The sequence below is a fragment of the Nipponia nippon genome, unplaced genomic scaffold (genome assembly GCF_047370975.1).
Source record: "Nipponia nippon isolate SJK-2023a ecotype South Korea unplaced genomic scaffold, ASM4737097v1 scaffold_4, whole genome shotgun sequence".
Lineage (NCBI taxonomy): Eukaryota > Metazoa > Chordata > Aves > Pelecaniformes > Threskiornithidae > Nipponia > Nipponia nippon.
This window is the reverse complement of record NW_028262358.1, coordinates 14285828-14300226: the sequence shown is the minus strand read 5'-3', so window position 1 is coordinate 14300226 and position 14399 is coordinate 14285828. Positions and strand designations below refer to the sequence as shown.

The following is a 14399-nucleotide window of genomic DNA, read 5'->3' as shown; positions in this document are numbered from 1 at the left end:
TATCCTATAAATATGACAGCCTAAGCGAGCCTTCTTGGAGCCCTCCCTGCTAGGCAGCGTGGCTGCATGGCAGCCATCTCCCCTCGAGCTGGGACACCTCTCAAGGTTGCTCCTCGAGGAACAGAGACCTTCCACCAGCAACAGGTCTCTGCTAAGCGACCAGTGTCGTGCCTAACCTTGTAGGATGGTAACTTGGATTTTGCCTTAGTAACTTTGATTGCATGCTGAATTGGTGCTACTGCAAACATTACATAAACATGGCATGTACGACCACTTGGAAATGAAACGTTGATCAAGTCAGAGACGAAGACTGGACCTAGCTGCACCTAAGCTCCATCAGGAGTTCAGAAAGCAAGGGGGTCTCCCCTGAACCTCATGACTCAGCGGGAGGGTGTGCCTTACTCTCTGCATCGCCGGTCTCTCTGTGAAGCATTCTAACTCGAGTGTGTCTCAGTTTTCCTTTCTATGACTCTACCAGGCAGTACTTAGCAGAGGGAACCTTGCCATCGAACTTGGTGAAGTTACGCTATTAAAAACCTGCTCTTAGAAACACTTTTGCTGATACCTTTGTTGGCGATTTCTTAAGTGTCCGAAACCACCTATTTGCGACACCTCCCAGACTCAGCCATTCTGTGTGATTCTGTGCGATTCTGTGCTTTGCTTTGACTCCTAAAGCCTCTGAACTCAGCCCTGATGCCTGCTGGAAAGGATTCCGGGACAAGGGATGACCCCAAACTCCTGCCCTAGGATTCATCACCAAACAACGGCTCCCCACTCCAGAATATCGTCTGGCAGACACAGTCAGAAGAGAGAAAAGATCCTTTTATTGCAAACATCCACTGCGGGCGGGGGGGCCCAGGAGTCACAGGGGTTCAGGCAGTAACAGGACATGGGCACCTGCAAGGACAGAGTCAGAAAGCACTGATAAACCACAAAGGCCGGAAGGGGCAGGATTTGGTTGCCCTTTCTTTGGGGAACACCTCCGACGAGGAACTGTTTACGGCCCAGAAGAGAGAGCTCCTGCTGGCCTTGGCTACGGCATGGCTCTGGCGCCTCGTCCCCATGGGTAATGCCCTTAGAGACCTGTGCGCCTGCAGAGCTGCACAGTGCCCCTGTGCCACGCAGCAGGGCTCGATGGGGAGCCCTGGGCAGCTGCCAGGGAGTTATTTGCAAACCCTGCGCAGCACCATCCCTCGCCCTCCCCTGGTACACACCTGGGCTTCTTCACCTGCTGGACCTTCCTGCTTTTTTTCACTTTTCGATCCCCCCCAACGCTTTCTCTCTTCCTTCTTTTCTTGTCTCCTTGGCATTCCCTCTCCTCTGCCCAGGCCTCTTCTCTCTTTCTTTGTCTTTGGTTTCCCGTTTCCTGGGGGCAGCCTGCAAACCTTTCCATCCCACAGTGGGATTAGACAGGTCAAGCCAGCATCAACTGGAATCAGTGCTGGGTTTAAGCAAAGCTGACTCCTTTTACCTTCTTTCCTCCAAAAGGCTCTTCAGTTCTTCTGCACAGGCCAGGGGGTCTGCCGTGGTCTCTGGGGTGGTTGGAGGCACAGCAACGGGTGCCTAACAGAGAAATGCTGGCGTGAGCAGGTGGCAAGGGACGCCCTGGAGCAGCAAGTGACTGCTTGCTCCCTTAGCTCTCCAGAGAAGATCCCTTTGGCTGGTTTGCATTAGCCCTTTCTTCCAAGGGCCTCCCTTTGGAACACACTGTTCACACGAGTGCGTGACACTCCATTAATTTGGGGGGCATTCAGCAGGGAGCCTGCGATCCCCCTGCGGGCCAGAAAGGGCTGGCCCACTTCATTCTGGCGCGGTTTCTGCTGCCCTCCCGAGACAGAGCTCTGCGGATAGCCCTTTGGTGCAACACCACCAATACCCCGGTGGGAGGCTTTGCTTTTCAAATCTCTCTTTCTCTAGGTATTTCGGAGATATCGCCTTTGATTAAGCACATGCCTAACACAGTGGAGAGGCAACCTTTCCAGTTTTACTGGAGAAAAATAAAACCAGCCAAAGCCACCAGAGATGGAGTGCCAGGAAGAGGCAGAGCAGCTACTTGGACTCATCAGCAACTACCCTCCTACCCGAGATCACCTTGTCCCAGTGGTTGTGGAGCTGCCATACCTCTGCCGTTTCCCATCCTGCATCCGTGTCTGCCCCTGCTGCTCTCTGGAGGACAAGCAGAGAGGGTGGTGCGTCCGGGAAGGCGCTTGCCTGCTGCTCCATGTCTGCTTGGCCTGCAGGGCCACGTTGCTCTTCCAAAGACAGCTCTGGAAAGCGAAAGCAAAAGCATGTGCAGCAAAGTGACTTGTTGGAAGCAGACATCGGCTAAAGCCAGTCCAGCCCCAAGCCCTACAGCAGCATTCTGCTCACGCTCTGACAGCCCTCAGTCCCTCCTCCTACCTGTGGATCTGTCCATGGGTGCTGGCGACGCCTGGGCTGATGGACAGGAGAGGCCAGCCACCTCCTCCGCAAAGATGTCACCGCAGTTTTCAATCATAAACTCCACCAGCACGTTCACCTGCACACATCAGAGCCTTGGTCTCAAGCCAGGTGCCTGAACATGTATCCAGCAGCCTTTGCCACTCCTGAGCCTGGCCTCTGTGCAGCAGGCTGTGGCTGCGGGGCTGCTCTTGCTGGCAGCCACGCCAGCAGCATTTGCTCAAGAGAGCAGGCAGCCAGGGACCTCTGAAGAGCCAAGCTCTGATGGGCTGGGAAGGCTGCAGCCCGCTGCTCAATGGAGCGTACCTTCTGAGTCACCTCCAGCATGGCCTGCAGAGGGAGCAGGTCCTCGTTGGGTGGGCTCAGCAGGTTTGGCCCAAGGCAGATGGCCAGGTTGCTGGAGGTCATCCTGCTGGTGGAGGTGTTGTGGCCGATGTGCTGGAGGAGGGACAGCAGGCGCTTGAGGAGGAGGAGGTTGGCTGCAGGCAACTTGTGGGCCACCCTGAGGGAACAGGAACACAACGTCACTCAAGCAGATTAAGTTGCCCACAGGTGTCCCCCAGGCTTGCCCAAGGCAGGTGGGAGCCAGCGGCTGTGTTGCGCAGCTTTGCAGGTGCTCTCAGCCAGCGGTCAGGGCTCCAGCTCAACAGGCAGGCTGCTGCCCACACTTACGCTTTCAGCTCTTCAATCTTGTCCTCCTGGCAGGTCTTCTGCATGGCTGCCATCCAGTCTTCGTAAAGGTCTGTCACGAGCAGCTTGGCGGGGATGCTTCTCAGGAAGTCCTGCAATGCCAAGGGCATTCAGGTGAGCCTCTGAACACTCCAGACATGCCAGGAGCTCTTCCAGCTGCAGGTCAGAAGCACTCACCTTCAAGATGACGGCCAGCAGCAGCGCAGGCTGGCTTCCCAGGTCGACGTCCGCGCCGCGGTCCAGGGCCTCGCGCAGCTCCCGAAGCTCTGTCCCACTGGCCGCCATGCGGAATATGCCCTCCGTCGCTGGTCCTTGCTGGTGCAGGACAGCCATCAGCTCCTGCAGGAGAGGCAGGAGGAGAGTTACTTGGCTGAGGAGCTGCCTTGCAAAAGCGGTGGCCGGGACCAGAGTTCAGCCCCAGCCTGTGCTCCCTCCTGCTGCAAAGGGGCTGAAAGCAGAAGCATGAGCCATGGGTGAAGAGCCCAATGCCCCATCTGCGGAGCCCCTGGGCACACCGGCTCTGGAGCAGTCGGAGGGCTGGGGACCACAGGGGTGCAGGCTGGCTTACCTGGATGGGCCGGGGCAGCGTGCCGTCCTCCCCGCAGAGGGCTGCCAGGGGCTGCCCAAAAAGCGGCCTGCTGCAGCCGGAGCCCGCCTGCCCTGGCGCCTGGGCAGTGGCCGAGCTGCGCCGCAGAGCAAAGGGCCAGGGCAGCCCCCTCCTCCTCCTCCTGCTGCTGCTGCTCCCTCCTGCTGCAAAGGGAAAGAGAGCGAGAGCCCATCAATGGAGACGGCCAGGCCAGCACTCCCGCAGCCTGCCCTGCCCTGCCCTGCCCTGCCTGCCCTGCCTGCAGCGTGGTGCTGAGCGCTGCGGCAGGACGGGCAGGGAGCCAGCAGCTGGAAAGGCGGCTGCGGCTCACAGGCTGCTGAGAGCCGTCGTGCCAGCGGGACAGCCTGTCCCAGCCCTCGGCCTGCCCTCCTCCAAGCTGTGGGCAGCAGCAGAGGCTCCGTGTCCCCGCAGAACCACATCCAGCTGTCACTGCCCAGCGGCTGCCCTTGCTCGTCCAGGTGACGTCCTCCCTTGGGCTGCCACACCTGCATGGCGACACTCAGGGGACAAGTGAGCACAGCTCAACCGGTGGCAGGACGTTGCCTTTCTTTCCAAAACTCACCTGCTGAGTGGCCAAGTCCCCCTCTGTTTCTAGCTGGGTCTGTCGGAGGCCCTTGCTTGGGATCAGCCTGCAAGAAGCAGGCTGTGCTTAGAGAGCAGCCCCGCAGCAGAAAGGGCCACCGGCGAGCTGCCACCCGGCACCAGCAGCCTGAGCGTGGCGGAGCTGGGACCCTCCGCCCTCCCAGGCTCTCTGCTCTGCACCGCAGGTTTCCTCCCAGCGCTGCCAGTGCGGATTTGCCCGCATTCCTGGTAGCCTTCCAACCCTCTCCGCTCGCTCCCAAAGAGGCACCACGGGACCCTCCCTCCCTCCCGCACAAGCTCACCCCACTCGCCGCACATCCCTGGCACCTCGGCACAGCCAGAGGTGGGTGAAAGGCAGCCATTCTCACCTCTGCCTGGCCCTCCATCAGCCTCTCCAGGCTCCTGGCGCTCAATGTCCTCCACTGGGCAAGAGAGGAGGAGTGGAAGAAGGTGAGCAGCAATGCCTCTGATGCTCGGCTGGAGGAGCAGTGCCTGGGGACAGAGCCCAGAGCAGAGAGACACTCACGGCATGGCGGCGACTCAGCTCCTTCTCCAGGGCTTTGATCGACGGCAGGCGGGTCACCCGGGCTCTCTTTGCTCCTTCTGGTGTCCTGTGCAGCGGGAAGGGACAGGGAGAGAGCTGGGTGAGCCCCAAGCTGCCTCTTCTCTCTTGTCAGGCAGCTCTGCCCGACAGCTGCCCGCAGCCGCGGGGGCACCTCTCCCCAGCTGGGGAGCTGTGTTCCCCTGTGCGGCTGCACCTGGAGCATCCCCCCGGCTTACCCCAGCAGTGTGCCCACCCACAGCTCCTTCAGGGACCGGGAGCTGCAGAAAGAGAGGAGAAGCAGCGTCAGGCCCCGCTGCCCCCCAGCCCGTGGGCAGAGGCGGGTGCCTGCACAGCCCTGCCCCATGCAGAAGGACAGAGGGGCAGGACAGAGCCCCGTGGGGAAGGACAGAGGCACTGCCCAAGCCCTGGCTCCCTCTCTCCTGCCAGAGCAGCTGCTTTTGCCCTTCCCTTCTGGGGACCAAAAGGTGGTGGGGGGATGCAGGCCATGGAAATGCCCCCCAACCCGTCCCTGTGGGCGTGCTGCCCGCTCCCTGCCCGGGCTCTGCACGGAGGGCAGAGGCCATTCACAGGATGGCTGCCGGGGCGTGCTTGGGAACCTCTGCTGCCCTGCCATGGGACGTGGCACCGCGACTCACCCAAAAGTGGCAACACAGGAGCCGGTGGGCCAGGCGAGGATGAGGGAGGTCCTGTCCTCATCGCTGCCTTCCTCCTCCTCCTCTTCTTCCTGCCCCGCTGCCTCCTTCCCGCCGCTCAGCACCCACAGCTTGTCCAGGGCCAGGCGGAGCTGTGGGCGCACGCTGGTGCCACGTCTGCAGAGAGGAGAGGCGGGCAGGGAGCTGGAGGTGGGCTCCTTGGGGTCCCCCCGGCGAGAGCCCTGTCCCTCGCCTGCCTTGGCGTGCATCCAGCACAGGGGTGCATCCAGCAGCAAGGTGCTGGGGCCTGGGGCTGGTGGCAGGGTGTCCCTGCCCTGGTGGCAGGGCCAGGGCTGGGGAAAGGCAGCTGGGCTCTGAGGGTCTTACTGCAACTTGGCGATGACCAGTTCCTCCTGGAGGAGGAGAAGGCGCCTCTCGCTCCTCTTGCGGCCCCGGGTCAGCCGCACGTCTGCGCTCAGCACCACCTCGATGTCGCTGAGAGCCTCCCTGCAGAGCAGCGAGCGGCGGGCATGAGAAAGGCAGCTGCTGCAGGGCCCGGCCATGCCCGCGTGTCCCCGAGCCACAGGGAGAACCCACCTGGAGCCGCAGCAGCAGTTGGCCTGGCCCATCCCGCCTGGGACAGGAGGACCCTCGCCGTGCACCAAGGACACGGCCCAGGCGGCCACAGCGAGGATGGGAAGCGGGGTGCTGGTGTCGGTGCCGCAGCTGAGCTGCTCGGCCAGCCCCTGCCTCCTCCCAGCGCTGCTCCGGGCCAGCACAGCTCCGTCCTGCCGGCACTGGTGGCTGTTGGCTCCAAGTGGCCAACATTCCGAGCCCAACGGACACTGGGGGGGGGGTGGGGGGGTGGCACTGGGAGGGCCCTGGGCTGGGGGTTCTCTCCAGTAGGGCCATGTCTCTCTTGCACTGGGCAGCCCCGAGCAGGACACAGCAGAGGGGCAGGACCACCTCCCTCCACCTGCTGCCAATGCTTTGCCTCCTGCAGCCCAGCAGGCAGTTAGCCTTCTTGGCCCCAAGGCCACTTGGCTGGCTCCAATTTGGGGGTCAGCTTGGGCTCCACCAAGAGCCCAGCTGTCTGCACAGCTGCTTTCCAGCTGGCTGTGCCCCAGCCTGCACTGCTGCAAGGGCTTCTTCCTCCCCAGCTGCAGGACTTTGCTCTTGCCCTTGTTGAGCTGCATGAGACTCCTGCCAGCCCCTTTCTCCAGCCTCTCAAGGGCCCTCTGCTTGGCGGCAGCACCACGCTCCGCCGCGTGAGCCTCTCCTCCCAGCTGTGTGCCATCTGCAAGCTGTCTGAGGGGACACTCTGCCCCATCATCCAGATCACCGACCGTGAATGGGACCCGCAGAGTGCAGCCCGGGGCCTTGCAGACATGCACGTTGATATGCCATACCTTGTCACAGAAGGTTCAGAAATGTAGGGGGAAAAGCCACGTTATTTTTTTCTCTTCTAGATACAGGGCTTCCCCTTTTGATTCCTGCAAGCTCTTAAAAGTCGTTCAAGCATCTGTCTCATTTTTCATTGGAACGTCATGTCTCTTCATAGCGCTGATCTTATGTGTACCGTCGGATGGGGCTGGACTCTCGTATAGATCATTTAGGGAGTAAGTAGCTTAGGTTATTAGAGAGCAGATTATCTGCATTCATTGTGCCTAAACTGGTGACAGGAGGTTGCACCTAGCTCTTGAGCCAAAGGATCCCAATCAAAGGTGCCTATGGACCTCCGTGGGCTATTGATCAGCAGATTGAATTGACCGTGGTGCAAAAAGAAAAGGTACGTGAGAAAGGCATATTCTGCCTCGACTGCTACAACGCGTGTTTGAGGAGCTCTGACGAGAAATCATCCACGCCCCTCCACCCGCCCCCTTCCTTAGAAGTAAAAAGCACGAGAGAAAACAGATTCAACTTGTAGAGCAATCGGGCTTTTACGAGCCAAGTCCATTGCCCTCTGTCATTCCCATTCAATCAGCCACCTTGCCTGACATTCTGCCTCTACTCGGTACCAACAGGAGACTCTTCCGGGAAAAATGAAAGAAAGAAAAAAAACTTGCTGTCCAGCCAGTGGCCTGTGCTATGCTGCGGAAGATGTAGAATTCCTCTCTGATCCAGAACTTTCCGCCTAGAGCCAAAACGTTGGTGAGGTTTTCCTCCATCTCGACCCCTCGCTGGTGCCTCTTCCCCAGGGAAAGTCTTTCCTCTGTCACCCCGTGGGCACAGCTGGGCACAGCTGGGCACAGGCAATGCAAGCCCCAAGCCTCAGGCACCATGCGAGGCCACCAGCGTCCTTGAGCCATGAGCAAGATCTGCAGCTGCTTTTCAGCTGGAGGAGAAGGGTTGTTCACAGACATGGGTGCACATGGCAGAGGCGATTCCAGAAGAGCCCCAGTGGCTCAAAGCTTTCCGTGTCCTGCGTTGGTGCTTTTCAGGACCAGCTGCTGGGTCCACTTGCACCGAGGCTAGCGAGAGCTGCAGTTCAGGTAGGGAATTCAGAAAACCCTCTTTCCACAGCCCCAGTGAGGGGAACAATTAACCCATGGTGGGTCACTGGGGCCAGTTCAGATCCACTGCCCACTGCTATCTATCAGCTTGGTTGATGACGTGCTGAGAAAAAGATTTCAACACCGATTTCTACTCTCAACAGCTAGGGAACCAACAATACCCTGACTAGAAGAACTACTGAACTGGAAGCTACATCCAGATCTTAACCACGGCAGCCTTGGTTTGGAAGGAGGCAAACAGATAATACCTAAATCACGATCGAGTGCTAAGTCCGTGCTTCTGAGGAGCTAAGACCTTCCCACCGAGACAAGGACTGTGGCCGATTCTTGCAACAGTTGTGCCTCGCGCCACCTTTCTACCTTTGTCAATCACTTCTGCCCCGAGAGGACCAGAGGAAAGGGGCACAGATGAAAACACACGCTCTTCCAGCTGCACATGAGAAACCCATATTGGACTGTTAGGGTGATCTACTTTACTGGCTCTGGGTGACCCTGCTTGAGCAGGCGGGCTGGACCAGATGACCTGCAGAGGGCCCTGCTGCGGCAGGGCTGCGGCACAAAATGGGATTTCTGAAGTAATAGCAGACAATTCACTCGTCTGGTCAGTCCAAAAGCCAGGTGGAAGATGGCGTCTGACAATTGATTATAGGCACTTAAATGCCAACACAGCTCTGCAAACGGCTGCAGCACCTAATATTGCAGCTTTAACAGCCACGTGATGACAAGCAGCCGCACGCCCACGGATGGCAGTGCTAGATGTGAAGGATATGTCCTTTGTGGTCCCCTGGCAGAAGAAGGAGAAAGAGACATTTGCTTTGCCTTGGGAAGGTAGACAATACACCCGTAACAGACTCCCACAGGGTGTAAACAGCCACCTGCAATTGCTCAGGCTGCACTTGCTGAACTCTTTCAAACAGTCTCACTCCTTCAAGATGTGAAACTGTACCAACACAGAGATGATATCCTAATCGGAGGGAGGTCCCCTGAAAGGGTGGGGGAAGCGGGGGCAGCAGCAGTGTGGCAAACACTACAGAAAGCAGAAGTTGAAATTCCACCCCAAAATTGTCAGGGACCGAGTAGAGAAGTAAAATTTGTAGGTCCTTGGTGGACTGCAGGTAGTGCAGCAATCCCGCTGGACACCTGAAGTAAAACAGAACAATTGCAGATGCCCCAGCCTAGGAGGGAATTACAACAACTTTGGGGTACTGGAGGGTGCTGGAAAAAACAGGTACCTGGGTTTTCTATTATTGCTCGCTCACTGTACTCACTTTTACGAAAGGGAACCCGGTGGGAGTAGAACCCAGAGCATGAAGAGGCAGTCAAGGCACCAATACAAAAATCCAAGCCATAGCAGTCACCGGGGGGCCAGCACACCCCCGCGACCCTATTGTAGCAGAACGGGCTTTTGCAGAAGACGGTACTTCTTGCAATCTATTCCAGACTGGGCCGAGCAGGCCAAAACCACCTCTCATGTTTATTAGGGAATAATAAATCAGGGAAGACAAGGAGGGCACCTTGCCCACTGCAATGCCAGAGGAAATTTGGGAGGACGCGACTCAAGTTGAAAGGAAACTCCAGTCCTGCTGGCATCTACCCCATCATTGCGCTGGGATTAAATGGCAATGGAACTGTCCCCTAATGTTTGTCATGTTGAAATACATCCTGAGGAAACCCCTGAAACTGTACCTGTGTACGTTGGAAGCGGATGTGTTTGTATGAGAACCCTTTGTGAGTCTCTATTTCCAGACAAGACCACTGTAGATATATACAGTCGCTCAAATATCTGTACTTGTCATTTTACCAAAATCAGAGGATGCCACTTTAACTATCCCGCTCCTGTCACAACTCACCAATTGGTACAGCCTAACTCTACAGCCTATCACGATTTATCGCCTACGCCTACTGGAATGAATCTCACATTGGTGAGAAAACTGGTGCAACACGATGACCCGAGTCAATTGCTAAAGCGAATTTGGAATAACGGCCAAAACCCCTAATTCCTGTCCATCACGACGCAGCGGAGATACACCATGTCCCAGAAAGAGCGAAGAAAGATGGAAAACATCACTGGTGGGAAACTCCTTCTGGATGGTCCCCAACAGCAACTGGAATTTTGAATTGGATGCTCCGTCCAGTTGTAGTTTTGTCAATGTTGACCTTATTGTGTTTCTTGCTTATAATCATTCTGTATCTCAGAGTTGGGCAAAAAATGAAACAAACCAAATCAGTCCAGCAGGTAAAATGGATACAATCAACTGATTCCGTATGAAACCTGGTAACCTGTAGGTAACCTGTATGTAATCAAACCTGAGTGTAGCTGGGCCGTGAACTCCTCTAGTTGCAATCTGTCCCCTGAACACCCACAAAGGAGCAGAGTGACAAAGTGAGCATGGATGCACATCAGCTTGGAACAGCGATCGTGCGACTGACACACGAATAGCGGGTGGCTTTTCCAAGACTCATTTCTCAAGGCACAGAGGAAGTTGTGGGTACAAGGAATCTCCGGCATACCTTTTCTATCGCGTGTAATTTGACTCCAGGCCAACCACTTTATCCTATAAATATGACAGCCTAAGCGAGCCTTCTTGGAGCCCTCCCTGCTAGGCAGCGTGGCTGCATGGCAGCCATCTCCCCTCGAGCTGGGACACCTCTCAAGGTTGCTCCTCGAGGAACAGAGACCTTCCACCAGCAACAGGTCTCTGCTAAGCGACCAGTGTCGTGCCTAACCTTGTAGGATGGTAACTTGGATTTTGCCTTAGTAACTTTGATTGCATGCTGAATTGGTGCTACTGCAAACATTACATAAACATGGCATGTACGACCACTTGGAAATGAAACGTTGATCAAGTCAGAGACGAAGACTGGACCTAGCTGCACCTAAGCTCCATCAGGAGTTCAGAAAGCAAGGGGGTCTCCCCTGAACCTCATGACTCAGCGGGAGGGTGTGCCTTACTCTCTGCATCGCCGGTCTCTCTGTGAAGCATTCTAACTCGAGTGTGTCTCAGTTTTCCTTTCTATGACTCTACCAGGCAGTACTTAGCAGAGGGAACCTTGCCATCGAACTTGGTGAAGTTACGCTATTAAAAACCTGCTCTTAGAAACACTTTTGCTGATACCTTTGTTGGCGATTTCTTAAGTGTCCGAAACCACCTATTTGCGACACCTCCCAGACTCAGCCATTCTGTGTGATTCTGTGCGATTCTGTGCTTTGCTTTGACTCCTAAAGCCTCTGAACTCAGCCCTGATGCCTGCTGGAAAGGATTCCGGGACAAGGGATGACCCCAAACTCCTGCCCTAGGATTCATCACCAAACAACGGCTCCCCACTCCAGAATATCGTCTGGCAGACACAGTCAGAAGAGAGAAAAGATCCTTTTATTGCAAACATCCACTGCGGGCGGGGGGCCCAGGAGTCACAGGGGTTCAGGCAGTAACAGGACATGGGCACCTGCAAGGACAGAGTCAGAAAGCACTGATAAACCACAAAGGCCGGAAGGGGCAGGATTTGGTTGCCCTTTCTTTGGGGAACACCTCCGACGAGGAACTGTTTACGGCCCAGAAGAGAGAGCTCCTGCTGGCCTTGGCTACGGCATGGCTCTGGCGCCTCGTCCCCATGGGTAATGCCCTTAGAGACCTGTGCGCCTGCAGAGCTGCACAGTGCCCCTGTGCCACGCAGCAGGGCTCGATGGGGAGCCCTGGGCAGCTGCCAGGGAGTTATTTGCAAACCCTGCGCAGCACCATCCCTCGCCCTCCCCTGGTACACACCTGGGCTTCTTCACCTGCTGGACCTTCCTGCTTTTTTTCACTTTTCGATCCCCCCCAACGCTTTCTCTCTTCCTTCTTTTCTTGTCTCCTTGGCATTCCCTCTCCTCTGCCCAGGCCTCTTCTCTCTTTCTTTGTCTTTGGTTTCCCGTTTCCTGGGGGCAGCCTGCAAACCTTTCCATCCCACAGTGGGATTAGACAGGTCAAGCCAGCATCAACTGGAATCAGTGCTGGGTTTAAGCAAAGCTGACTCCTTTTACCTTCTTTCCTCCAAAAGGCTCTTCAGTTCTTCTGCACAGGCCAGGGGGTCTGCCGTGGTCTCTGGGGTGGTTGGAGGCACAGCAACGGGTGCCTAACAGAGAAATGCTGGCGTGAGCAGGTGGCAAGGGACGCCCTGGAGCAGCAAGTGACTGCTTGCTCCCTTAGCTCTCCAGAGAAGATCCCTTTGGCTGGTTTGCATTAGCCCTTTCTTCCAAGGGCCTCCCTTTGGAACACACTGTTCACACGAGTGCGTGACACTCCATTAATTTGGGGGGCATTCAGCAGGGAGCCTGCGATCCCCCTGCGGGCCAGAAAGGGCTGGCCCACTTCATTCTGGCGCGGTTTCTGCTGCCCTCCCGAGACAGAGCTCTGCGGATAGCCCTTTGGTGCAACACCACCAATACCCCGGTGGGAGGCTTTGCTTTTCAAATCTCTCTTTCTCTAGGTATTTCGGAGATATCGCCTTTGATTAAGCACATGCCTAACACAGTGGAGAGGCAACCTTTCCAGTTTTACTGGAGAAAAATAAAACCAGCCAAAGCCACCAGAGATGGAGTGCCAGGAAGAGGCAGAGCAGCTACTTGGACTCATCAGCAACTACCCTCCTACCCGAGATCACCTTGTCCCAGTGGTTGTGGAGCTGCCATACCTCTGCCGTTTCCCATCCTGCATCCGTGTCTGCCCCTGCTGCTCTCTGGAGGACGAGCAGAGAGGGTGGTGCGTCCGGGAAGGCGCTTGCCTGCTGCTCCATGTCTGCTTGGCCTGCAGGGCCACGTTGCTCTTCCAAAGACAGCTCTGGAAAGCGAAAGCAAAAGCATGTGCAGCAAAGTGACTTGTTGGAAGCAGACATCGGCTAAAGCCAGTCCAGCCCCAAGCCCTACAGCAGCATTCTGCTCACGCTCTGACAGCCCTCAGTCCCTCCTCCTACCTGTGGATCTGTCCATGGGTGCTGGCGACGCCTGGGCTGATGGACAGGAGAGGCCAGCCACCTCCTCCGCAAAGATGTCACCGCAGTTTTCAATCATAAACTCCACCAGCACGTTCACCTGCACACATCAGAGCCTTGGTCTCAAGCCAGGTGCCTGAACATGTATCCAGCAGCCTTTGCCACTCCTGAGCCTGGCCTCTGTGCAGCAGGCTGTGGCTGCGGGGCTGCTCTTGCTGGCAGCCACGCCAGCAGCATTTGCTCAAGAGAGCAGGCAGCCAGGGACCTCTGAAGAGCCAAGCTCTGATGGGCTGGGAAGGCTGCAGCCCGCTGCTCAATGGAGCGTACCTTCTGAGTCACCTCCAGCATGGCCTGCAGAGGGAGCAGGTCCTCGTTGGGTGGGCTCAGCAGGTTTGGCCCAAGGCAGATGGCCAGGTTGCTGGAGGTCATCCTGCTGGTGGAGGTGTTGTGGCCGATGTGCTGGAGGAGGGACAGCAGGCGCTTGAGGAGGAGGAGGTTGGCTGCAGGCAACTTGTGGGCCACCCTGAGGGAACAGGAACACAACGTCACTCAAGCAGATTAAGTTGCCCACAGGTGTCCCCCAGGCTTGCCCAAGGCAGGTGGGAGCCAGCGGCTGTGTTGCGCAGCTTTGCAGGTGCTCTCAGCCAGCGGTCAGGGCTCCAGCTCAACAGGCAGGCTGCTGCCCACACTTACGGTTTCAGCTCTTCGATCTTGTCCTCCTGGCAGGTCTTCTGCATGGCTGCCATCCAGTCTTCGTAAAGGTCTGTCACGAGCAGCTTGGCGGGGATGCTTCTCAGGAAGTCCTGCAATGCCAAGGGCATTCAGGTGAGCCTCTGAACACTCCAGACATGCCAGGAGCTCTTCCAGCTGCAGGTCAGAAGCACTCACCTTCAAGATGACGGCCAGCAGCAGCGCAGGCTGGCTTCCCAGGTCGACGTCCGCGCCGCGGTCCAGGGCCTCGCGCAGCTCCCGAAGCTCTGTCCCACTGGCCGCCATGCGGAATATGCCCTCCGTCGCTGGTCCTTGCTGGTGCAGGACAGCCATCAGCTCCTGCAGGAGAGGCAGGAGGAGAGTTACTTGGCTGAGGAGCTGCCTTGCAAAAGCGGTGGCCGGGACCAGAGTTCAGCCCCAGCCTGTGCTCCCTCCTGCTGCAAAGGGGCTGAAAGCAGAAGCATGAGCCATGGGTGAAGAGCCCAATGCCCCATCTGCGGAGCCCCTGGGCACACCGGCTCTGGAGCAGTCGGAGGGCTGGGGACCACAGGGGTGCAGGCTGGCTTACCTGGATGGGCCGGGGCAGCGTGCCGTCCTCCCCGCAGAGGGCTGCCAGGGGCTGCCCAAAAAGCGGCCTGCTGCAGCCGGAGCCCGCCTGCCCTGGCGCCTGGGCAGTGGCCGAGCTGCGCCGC

At 57.4% G+C, this 14399-nt stretch overlaps 3 protein-coding genes across 3 annotated transcripts; all 3 read right to left on the bottom strand.

Moving 5' to 3' along the window:
* Positions 1-829: 829 nt before the first annotated feature.
* On the bottom strand, positions 830-3810 carry LOC148053142 (T-cell activation Rho GTPase-activating protein-like). The gene is made up of 9 exons (XM_087776350.1): positions 3698-3810; positions 3307-3468; positions 3112-3221; positions 2746-2941; positions 2401-2518; positions 2122-2267; positions 1472-1563; positions 1215-1385; positions 830-897 (listed from the first exon to the last, which is right to left on the bottom strand). Exons 2-9 carry the CDS (start codon positions 3460-3462, stop codon positions 873-875), a joined length of 1014 nt encoding a protein of 337 aa, XP_087632476.1. The 5' UTR covers positions 3463-3468; positions 3698-3810; the 3' UTR covers positions 830-872.
* Positions 3811-4257: 447 nt separating this feature from the next.
* On the bottom strand, positions 4258-6144 carry LOC148053141 (uncharacterized). The gene is made up of 7 exons (XM_087774282.1): positions 6113-6144; positions 5903-6022; positions 5519-5692; positions 5099-5140; positions 4845-4929; positions 4687-4740; positions 4258-4365 (listed from the first exon to the last, which is right to left on the bottom strand). Exons 1-7 carry the CDS (start codon positions 6142-6144, stop codon positions 4258-4260), a joined length of 615 nt encoding a protein of 204 aa, XP_087630408.1.
* Positions 6145-11443: 5299 nt separating this feature from the next.
* LOC148053140 (T-cell activation Rho GTPase-activating protein-like) lies at positions 11444-14388 on the bottom strand. The gene is made up of 9 exons (XM_087776354.1): positions 14276-14388; positions 13885-14046; positions 13690-13799; positions 13324-13519; positions 12979-13096; positions 12700-12845; positions 12050-12141; positions 11793-11963; positions 11444-11475 (listed from the first exon to the last, which is right to left on the bottom strand). The coding sequence occupies exons 2-9, from the start codon at positions 14038-14040 to the stop codon at positions 11451-11453; spliced, it is 1014 nt and encodes a 337-aa protein (XP_087632480.1). The 5' UTR covers positions 14041-14046; positions 14276-14388; the 3' UTR covers positions 11444-11450.
* Between the last annotated feature and the right edge of the window lie 11 nt (positions 14389-14399).